Source organism: Empidonax traillii, unplaced genomic scaffold (genome assembly GCF_003031625.1).
Source record: "Empidonax traillii isolate 1590-97213 ecotype Southwest subspecies unplaced genomic scaffold, ASM303162v1 scaffold208:size1045274, whole genome shotgun sequence".
Taxonomy (NCBI): Eukaryota; Metazoa; Chordata; class Aves; order Passeriformes; family Tyrannidae; genus Empidonax; species Empidonax traillii.
The window spans coordinates 489,625-500,398 of NW_020955401.1; the positions used below are offsets into that span (position 1 = coordinate 489,625).

At 47.0% G+C, this 10,774-nt stretch overlaps 1 protein-coding gene across 1 annotated transcript in view; it reads left to right on the forward strand.

The window, feature by feature from the left end:
• Nucleotides 1–6,283: 6,283 nt before the first annotated feature.
• Nucleotides 6,284–10,774, forward strand: part of RIPK4 (receptor interacting serine/threonine kinase 4) — a 23,018-nt gene continuing 18,527 nt past the window's right edge. The window contains exon 1 of the mRNA XM_027887405.1: nt 6,284–6,688. Coding sequence (XP_027743206.1) covers nt 6,507–6,688 — 182 coding nt within the window. The 5' untranslated portion in view covers nt 6,284–6,506. The remainder of the gene's footprint in view (nt 6,689–10,774) is intronic.

Genomic DNA, 10,774 nt, shown 5'->3' on the forward strand with positions numbered 1-10,774 from the left:
TTGTGAGATGTATATGAGGAAATTACAATTTTGGCAAGTTTCTTAGCTTTACTTAGCGACTTTCACATTATTTCAAGAGTTATTAGAGAGTCTTTCTTTTAGAGTGGATTTTTAAGCTGCAGTCTATCCTTAAATGAACAGATTTAAATTAAAAACAATGTTTGTGTCTAAATAAAACAGTTAAAGATGTTCACAGAGCTGACTTTAGGATTTATATACCATTTACATACATGTGCTCACCGCTGCTTCAGCCTCACAACCTACTCCAGGTTATCTGCGATGTTTAGCAATCCTGGCCGGAGAGAGCAAAGGCATTTAAAAGCCCTGTCTCAAATATAGTCAGATTAAAAGGGTAAAAATCTCCTTCCACCGTGTTGTTGCCTCAAAAGCTCCTGATCTGCAGGCAGGTGAGACCTTTTTTGTGCCTGGGTTTTAATCTTATTAAATATGCTGGGCCCTAAATTGTGGCGATTCAGGTGACGTTCCAAGGGCAGCTGAGCCACTTGAGCAGTGGGGGCAGCCAGACAGATGTGGGTGGCAGCCTGATTTTAATCTTCCTTGGTGCAGGAACCAGAGAGCCAGCATTTTTTAATACTTTACCAGCGCAGGGAAAACTGACTCACGTTTCTCTGGGCAATGAATAGGTCCCACTGTAGCCTCTGGGATTTCCCCTTGCTAAATATCAAAGGCCTGCAACAAACAACCGAGGTGTTAATGCTTCCCAAAGAAAGAGTCTTTTATAATGGAAAGTATTAGTCAACCAGAACACAGAGGAGTCCTTCCCAGGCCTTTTACAACAGCTTAACAGAAGTCTCTAATCCAATATCCAACAATTTACTGCCCATGCCAGCCTGATCGGGAGGTTGCTGCCTCCAGTGCAAGCTGCAGTTGCAGGTACCAAGGTTAATTGGCACCAAGGCCAGTCAGGGTTTCACACGGCAGATTTAGACACGGCATTTATAGATTTGTACCCGAGATGTGGCTCTGCACGAGCCGGGCAAGAACGTGACCTGCAAGTCCCCAGATTCCCACAGCTTCGCGTGAGACTATTAAATACATTTTGGAAGGCAAAAATCAGCTGTAGGGGCAGATCCGATGGGATAAGAACTTATTAGTGGAGACCTATATTTGAAAATCATATTTTAAAATAATTTCACTCAGTTATGCTGCTTAATGACACGCTAGAGCTTTATTCTGCTATTGCTTAGGTACCTGTTTCACTTTATTACTATTATTCACAGAGTTTGCATTCACACACAAGGGCTTTGCAGAGCAAAAAAGTTACATCCTTTTTTTCTTTTTTTTTCCCCCCCAATAATCTATTTTAGAATTTGCAGCCTTGTATACAGTTTATATGCAGAGGCTTTGCTAACACACCTACAAGGCAACAGCAGTTAGAAATTATGATTTACAAGGGAGGTTTTTTTCCGGTGTTTTTTAAGATTTCATGTCAAGATTTTTAATTTATGTTAAGACTGTCACCACTCCAAGATGCTGGTTTGCACGTAGGAAGATGAAATATTAATTTGAAAGCATTTTGGTGAGAAGAGGCTTTTTTTCTTTTTTTTTCCTGATGTTGATACCAAATTTTAATTTTTTTTTTTTTCATGCCGGTTATTTGTACTAAAACAACTGCGCGTAAACCTGTTCGGGTTCGAAAACTAGAATTTTTGTTTCTGCCTAATTTTCGAAGTGATTCTGAAGCTGTTTCCCACACACACACACACACACACACAGCAAGGGCTGCTGAGTGCGATCCCACGGACACAAAACTTCCATTCGGTACCTCCCGGGAGAAAGCGGCTCCGCGAGAAGCGAGGTGCTATTTGCAGGGAATTTGCGGGATCCAGCCTGAAAAACAACTTCAGGTTGAGGTGGCCGTGAGTCACGAAGGGGACTCGTTCTCATGGAGCCGGATCATCAGATAAGAAGGGACCTGGCGCGGCTCCAGCGGCGCTGCAAAAACCAGCGCGATAATAATAATAATATTATTAATAATAATAATAACCCGAGCGCGGCTCTGGCACGGGATCTCCGCGGATTTCGGGGCGGCCAGACCAGCTCTTGGCTCTGCGGAGACGACCCTGCCGAAGAAGAGCCCCTTTGATAGTGACCCCGGAGATGGTGCCCCTGCAGCGCAGGCGACAGCGGGGATGGGGGAAACAAACCCAAAAAAAAAAAACCAAAAAAAAAATGTACCTGAAAAATGACGGCGTCTGCCAAGAAGGCAGAGCAAGACCCAGCTTGAGGAAATCGTGCAGAACGCCTTCCCTGTTCTCTGAGACGGAGAATTTAGAACTAGGCATTCTTTCGCCCGGTACCGCGAAAAACCAGCCGTGTTTAGTCATTTGCTGCTAACGCAAATGTGGTTAATCTTTGAGGGGTTTTTTTAATTAGGTTTTTTTTTTTTTTTTTTCACTTTGCACGGGCTCTCTACGGTCATAAACAGAGCTGATAACAAGATATATGTAAAAATTTGTTTAATACTTCACAATTAGGTTGCCGAATGCAGGGTTTTATTATTTTCCTTACAAAGGAAGAATGCTAGCAAGTGTAGTTCATTAGTTTCTAAGAAAGCAGAGGTGAAAAAGAACAGTATTTGTCTCTGGGGAAAAAAAAAATCTCAAAGCTGGATCAGTGCTATTATTTTGAAAAGGCTTTAAAGTTTAGTGTCTGGGAGAGGAGTGGTTGCCCTGATATGGTTTTTAGCATGTAATTCCGTGAAATAAGACAAGTTAAAAGCAATCTGCAAAGCCTCCCTAAAGCCCCAAACCAGTAATTTTCTTACTAGATCACATCAAGTACAGAGTGTGTTCTGTTACTGTCTACAGTAAGGAGCTTATGAGATCTCCATCAAATGATGATGTGCCTCAGTTCTCTGTCTCTAAAGAAGAGTTCTCAGATTTACAAGGAAGCCACAAGATTTTTATTAACTTGTGTTCTCATTTGCTCACAGCTATTATAGTCACAAGAACTAAAAGCACTCTGCTGAAGGCCCAATCATGGTCCCCCAAGCTGCCTTTTAATTAATGGCTTAACCTTTGTATGTCCAAATCAATTTATAAAGGAACTGACTCTTGGGGGACTGAGCAGGCAGAGCTGCCATTACCTTAAGCTCTGAAGAAGCAAAAATTCATCCGTGTGCCTGGCTGCCTGGAGGAGTCCAGCTGGAATGTCATTGACCAGTAGGATTATCTACACTGCTTTTCAAAATTTTCTTCAGTGGACAAGGTGGTTTTAAGATTTCCCACCCTCTTCCTACCTCTCATTCCCGTCCCCACACCACACTCCTGAGTTGTCCGTGAGGGTGTTCTTTAAATGAGATCAGCAGGGAACTCCAGCATCTCCTACAACGTGCAATTGCGTCCCTTTCATCACCTTCCTCCGAGGTAGTTTCCTTCCAGCCTACAACCCTCCCTTGCTGTTGACATTCAGGAGCACCTGGTAAGCCAGGCCAGCTTTCTGGTCTGTCTGAAAAATTCACCAAGGGAGTGGTTTTCTTGAGTGAGATCATTGGGCTGATTCAGTTACTGTTCAACCACGTGAATGCAAGGGCAACCTCACGAACAGCAGCACGACACAAGAAGGGGATGGCAGAGCTCCCTCAGGGACAGGGTAGCAGTGGATGGATTTTTGTTCAGCAGTTTTGGAAAATTACAACTTCCAAATTAATGCTTTTTTATTTCAGCTTTAAGGCTATTTACCTAGTTGCCAGCCACTGCTCACAAAACACAGATGCAAAATAATTTAGCTCTGACACAGAGGACAAAGGCACCCTTTGACCTGCTGAAGCACCAGGTTGGTTGAGTTCATACATGCCAAGCAACCCTTTAGAAGGATTTCAGTCTAAAAAGAAAAGGCTGAAGCATTGGATTAAATCCTGTTCTCCGAAAGGACTGAGAAATACTGCAAGGCAATGAAACAGAGTGAGAAGAGAGTTTCTTTGTGATGTTGCTGCTAACATACATGCACAGGAGAGAAGGTTGTCAGTCTTGCCACAAAAAGTTAAATTGGATTGGTTTCATATGATTTGTTCTCAATAAACCTAGTACTGACTGTTGTTTGTCAGCCTGGCTAACTAATAGTATTTTATTTATTTGGTTGGTTGGTTGGTTTTGTTATCAGGGATCAAGGAATTCACTTGCTACCTTCTTTTTCTGCCTCTGGAAGACAAGCTCTTCTGGTGCCCTTCTCCAACCTTCTTACACTTCATCAGCTAAAAGTGCAGAGCCTAGGCAGCCAGTTCTCTGAGCACCCTAACTGTGAATTTTGTTTAAGCCTAGCCCATTTGAAAGCACTTAAATAACTGAAATCCCCTCATATGAACTCTTTCCATATTCTGTCATGAGTTCTGACTCCTTTTTTGACGGAGTTTGTTGAAATAATTCTCAAATCACTGTGCAAGTAGAACTTACACAGTCTGTTTTTTGATTAAATTTAGCTGCCAACTAAGTGCAAGCTGGGTTTCATCTAGTTCAGTTTTACAACTTTCATCATCTTCCCAATGAAAGAGGAGTTTGAATAACAATGTTCATTGGAGAAATAAAGTCTTTGGCATGCTATTTGTAACAGAGTCATGCACAGAGAAGTGTCCAAGGCCCTGGTTCTCCAAATCAGTTTAATTAGAGTTCTTTGAGAGCATGGCACTCTCTCCAGGCCGATCCAGTGAGACCTGAAGCCCCAAATAAAATCAAGGAACAAGTCAGGATGATAGCCTGAAGGAGGAGGCCGTATAGAAGTGATCTATGGACTTGTCTCTCCACACAGCTATTTCTTATTCCTGATTTATTTATACATTGATGTTCTCATTCAGAGTAAGCCATTGTTTAGTTTAATCCACAGTAAATTAAGCAGGAAGAAGTCCATGTGGAATAAAGCCCTGAGAACAGACTTGATGTCCCGTGTCTTTTGAAAGTAATTAAATGTCTCTGTAGATTCTTTTTTAAATGGAGCTTTTCAAAGAACTGCTATTATCCTGGCTTTAAAACACATTGTCCTCTATCTATTGCCTAACCTGCCAGATTAAGTGACACACACTCACTGCCGAGAACAATCACCTCGAGTCTGATATTCAGTGTAACGAACAAACACAAGCTTTATTAACCTTTAGACCTGTGATAGGTGTGAAGGTCATGATGCAGATGGGAATAGCCCCTGTACCTTCGTGTTACACACCAGAAGTTGCAGGCTCCTTCCTTCCAGCTGCAGCATCTCAGTGACACAATGAGACCCTGTGTCCACTGGTCTGAGGCCACCTGAGGCTGAACATGACTTAGAGTGTGCCCAGGTGAGCAAGAAGGCCAGTGGCATCCTGGCCTGCATCAAAAATAGTGTCACACCTCACGTGCTGTGTCCAGTTTTGGGTGCCTCAGTTCAGGAAAGGCATTGAGGTGCTGGAGCAGGTCCAGAGAATAACAAAGGAGACAGGGAAAGGTCTGGAGAGTCAGTCCTATGACGAGCAGCTGAGGGAGCTGGGGTTGCTTATCCTGGGCAAAAGGATGCTCAGGGGAGACCTGATCACTCTCTACAATTACTTGGGAGGAGGTTGTAGCCAAGTGGGGGGTCAGGTTCTTCTCCCAGGCAATGAGCGATAGGACGAGAGAAAATGGCCTCAAGCTGCACCAGGGGATGCTCAGTTTGGACATCAGAAAGAATTTCTTCATGGAAGGGGTGGTCAGGCCTTGGAAGGGACTGCCCAGGGAGGTGGTGGAGTCCCCACACCTGGAGGTGTTCAGGAACAGCTGGATGTGGCACTCAGTGCTCTGGCCCCACAGGTAAGGTGGAGAACGGTCACATCACAGGTTGGGCTTGATGATCTCGGAGGTTGTTCTCCAACCTAACTGATTCTATGATTCTGAGTCCACCGGTACCTGCAATTAGATCCACAAAAGGATCCAGGCACTGCAATCTGCCACTGGGATCGTCAAAGCTTCTCAACCCAGGGGCAGCTGAAACCCAAAGACGTGTCAGTTCTCAGCACCACTTTCCCAGAAGCCTAAAAACTGTTGCTTCAGAGCTTGCCCGGACAGACACCAGCCTTGGTGGACAGACACCACCCTCAGCCACGCGGTGCAGACTCCCGGAGTCCCGCAGAGCCGGGCGGGAAGCGCAGGAGAAGGGATGGAGAGACGGGGTTCCCTGAGCAAGGGAAGAAAAAAAGGCAGGAGTACAGCGGCTGGTGCTCCCCTGGCCTTTATTTAACAGCTTATTTGTCACGGTTCAACCATCGCTTTTGCCCGAGGAGCTCCGGACACGAACTTTGCCCGGGGGCAAGCTGCAACCCGGGAACTGCCGCACTCCCCCGGCTCCCGGCGGACAAGAGAGGCCTCTGGAAAACCCACCCACTCGCCCGGCCCAGGAAGTGACGCCGGGCCAGTCCCCCTGGCACACACCTGACTCACCTGACTCACCTGGGCGAGCGGACGGGAGGGAGGGAAGGAGGGAGGGAGCGGCGGCGGCTGCGCTCGCTCGGCGGAGCCGGGCGGTGTCCGGGCACGGCGGCAGCGATGGCCAAGGACGGCGGCTCCCCGTGGGCCATGGGACTGCTGAAAACCTTCGAGGAGAGCGAGTTCAGCAGCTGGGAGAAGATCGGCTCGGGGGGGTTCGGGCAGGTGTACAAGGTGCGGCACCTCCACTGGAAGACCTGGCTCGCCATCAAGTGTTCGCCCAGCCTCCATGTGGATGAGAAGTAAGTCCCACAGGACGAGGGGGATGGCGAGGGGGGACACGGACGGTGATTTTCCCACAGGGGCATCCCAGAGCTCTCAGTTGCCCCACAGCTCCCTGCGGTTGCCCTTGCGTGGATGTGCAGCTTGGGGAGGGGGGGGGAGCCACGGGGTGACTGAGGGCTCCCCATCCGCAGCCCTGCCCGCTTCAGAGCCCTCTCCTCCGACAGCAGCAGATAGGATTAAATATTCCTTATGCCTTGCCTGTTCCCTCGGAGCCACTCGGAAAGCACTTCTGCCCTGCCCAGGTTGTGCGTGTGTTGGCTTGTGCTAAAGCTGCGGCTCCGAAGGTCGTGGCAACCAGTCCGGAACGGGAAACGCTGAATGGGATCCAGGGGCTTCTCAGTGGGATCCCTGCCCCGAGCAGAGCAGTCCTTCAGCTCGCAGGTGTGTTAGCTGTGACTCCTGCGTGGCAGTGGCAGGTTTAGGGTGGGGGGCGTTGGGGTGTGGGTGCTGTAGCCGCGGGCTTGGTGTCTCTTGGGACTGGGTGCTGAAAGGAGACGTGCTGGGAAATGTGTTCACCACGTTCAGCTCAGGGCCAGCGCCTCTCCCTGTGCCTGTGTGCCCAGGGTGAGCCCTCCCTGGGCTGTGGTGCGGGGCAGGTGAAGGTACCACACAATGGGAACCCCTTCCAGCGCCCCTGCCCTCTGTGAGTAGTTGTGGTCTGTGGTGGAGGACGATGGGCTGTGCTCATGCTGTGTATGGGATCATAAAATGGTTTGGGTTCGAAGGGACCTTAAAGATCATGCAGTTCCAGCACCCTGCCATGGGCAGGGACACCTCCCACTAGCCCAGGTTGCTCAGAGCCCCATCCAACCTCGAACACTTCCAGGGATGGGGGCCTATGGAGTGCAGCTCTCCAGGCTGTCAGAAGCACCTTTAGAAACATCCTTCTGTTTTAGGGACAGGGGTGATTTCCAGCAGTCAGCATCTGTGCAGAAGGAGGAGAGTAGGGTCCAGTTGCATTCGTGGAGCTTTTCCAGCTCCACCTTGATCTTTGGGATCTCCACCAACTCGCAGACTGATTCTGCAGTTCATTTTTTGAGCCGTGGGGTTGTTTTGGTCACAAAAGGTTTTTCCCGTTGGGGTCCCTGCAGGAGGAGGGAGATAAGCTGCCCCAAGATTGAAAATGTTTGTAAGCCCGTCTTCTACAAGAGTCCTGGGGTAGTGGGGCATCTTTTGCATTATCTGAATTGTTGACTTTGCTATAGGCATGATTTATATAGTATAGTAAATGAAATTAAATGTTCTTTTTAAGAAAGGGGAGAGTTTAATATATATGCATAGGGTAACTGCCCGTGAATTAAATGAAAAAGACCTCAAAGTTGCAGAGGGTGTTTTGTTGGGTTAACCTGGAAGGCCCCCTACCATTAAAACTTCAAAGTAGATTTCAGGCTTGATGGTCATTGAGGCCTAATCAAAACAGCACTGTTAATTTTTCAGTTAGGACTAAAACATGTCTTAAAAATAAGCCAGAACGTTTGTTACACTTTTAGTTTTCAGAACACATCTGGAAATGTACTCCAAAAGTTAGTTTTTATTGTGAGTCAAAGGATGCTGTCACCTATTTTAATGTGAACAATTAATTTTGAGAGTTGCTACCACAACTGTATATTAATATATACTGTGTGCAGTAGGGAACCATCTGTCCCTCAGTGGCTATGAGGTGTGTACATAGTGGAAGACCGTACAAACATCCACTGCAATAAGCAAAAATGCCCTGAGAATTTGGGAACTTTGAGGGCGTGGGGCTCCTGCAGCTTCTGAATCATTTCAATTAACCAGTTCTTGAACCACTGATTTATTTTACTGTAGGAATTTGTGCTTCAGATGCTTGAGGGGGAGCATTGATTAGAAATTGGAGGGTTCCTGGCCTTTGAAACAGCTGCCCTTACAAAATAAAGCTTAGCTAAATTTTTTTGTTGTTGTTGTTGCTGTTATTAGTTGTCCTTTGTTTTTTGGGCTGCTCTACCAACTCCCCTTTCGGGAGTTGGTTCCACTGAGACTTTTCACCCAAAACGGTTCTAATAAACTTGTGCTATTCAAATGGTGGGGTGGGGGGCACAGACAGAATCAAACACTACCTTTTTAGTCCGCAGGTCAGAACAAGCCTGTGTAATTAGAATGTTAATCCGGGAGATTAACTCGACTAGCTGTTACTTGGAACCCTGTGAAGGGCTAGAAGAACTGCCAGTGGTATCAGAACTATTAACTGGAAAACACGGAGGCTTTTTCTGATGTACTTACTTGGTACCACATTAAAACCCCGTTTGTAATGGCTTGGTGGCGGTAACGCTCTGTAGTCTCCCTCGCTGTGCTTCTGCAGACAGTAAAGAGATTTGGAGTAATTCCCTTGGCAATTATCGCATCACAGAGCCAAGTGGCCTCCAGCAGAAGAAAAACTGAATGTAGAGCCAGAAGTGCTTTTACCTCTGAGCCCAAGCCCTCTCAGACAATCCAGCCAAATTCCGTTCCTAACACCTTATTTGCTCCCACTTTTCCCCGGTCCCCTGAGACTGCATTTCCCAAATATGACTCAGGGTGCTCTCAGGATGGGGAGGTTCAATGAAAAGAGTGTGACAGAGAAAAGGTGGAGGAGCCTCTCTCCCCCAGGACTCACAGTGGAAAGAGCAAAGTCACTTCTCTTTACCTGGCGTGGGCCAGGATGGAAGTGTGGTCCGGAGAAAAAGGGTGGGAATCTTGGAGAGGGTCCTTTGTGGGTTTCTTACATCTGGACATAAACTGTGCAGACTGTAACGGGGTGTGAACGAGGCAACATTTCCTGGAGAGGGCTCCTCGGCCGTGGGGGTGACCGCAGGGTTGTGGAGTTGGAAAGGTTTGTCTTCACTGGGGGGAAAAAAAAATGAGCAAAGCCCCGTGTGTAGCTCCTTCTGCATATCCCGGATTTGGGAGTGGAGCAGGACTTAGAAGTTTAGGGGGTTTTAGAAATGCCTTGCTGTTAGCGGCATCTGTGTTTATTTAGGTGATGAAGGTGAATAAACATCTCTTCTGGCGGCCTCTGGATGTGTAGGTAGAAACGAACACTCTCCTTGTGCTGCTTAAGGAGTAGAGGTGAGCCTGGCTCTCCAGTTTAACCTGTAATCCTCTGGTGCCAGGGCTGTGCTACAGAGGTCTGTTAGCAGGGCTGAGATCTGTTAACCTGAAAGAAGAGATTTGCTTCTTTTTTTCTTTTTTTTTTTTTTTTCCCCAACATATTCTGCCCAGACCATGCAGCGGTTTTTCTTGTGTTCTCTTATTTATATTTTTCTCTGAGGGTCAGCAATGTGCAGGTCGTTAAAGATGTTCCCTGCAGAGCAGAGGACACTGTATGCCCTTAAAACATCTGCCACCACGCAGATGGAAAGAGTTCCTGAAGAAATTCGGAGGTGTTAATAATTTTGTGGACCACCATCTGCACCAGCAGCAGGTTTTGCATTCCTGACTCCTCTGGGCAGGGAGAAGCTTGGCTGCTCTGCCTCTGGAGCTGTTTCAAACAGATGGCCCCATGACAGGTTTTCAGGGCCTTTTTCTGAGTTTCTCTGGAGCAACTTTTGCTGCTCTGTCTCAGACTCCATTAGGGAAATGTGGTGGCAGTGGTGGGGGAATATAAAACTGCAAGGACTGCCTTGTGAGTTTAAAGCCGTGTTTTTGTAACAGTGTTATCTCTAGGGCATAAAGATTGGATACACACAAATGCAGATACAGTCGTAATTCCTGCTGTTCTTGTGGCAGGGTTTGTGGTGCAAAGGCTGGGCCCTGGGGAGCGAGGCAGTGGGCAAGAGCAAGTCCCTTGTCTGTCCTGCAGAATCCAAAGAATGCAGCCCTGTCTCTTCGGGGTCTGACTTTGAGTGGAAGCAGACAGCTCTTCTGAGGTTGTCAGAGGTCTCCCGTTCATGTAATATTTGTGATTGCTTTGAAAATGGCTGTTCTGTTATTGACTTCTCTGACAGAGATTTACATGAGTTCAGCTGTCCTGTATGCAAGTTTTCCTTTTTTCCTTTTTTTCCTTCTTTTCATTTTTCTACTTTCCCCCTGTTTTTCATGTTTCT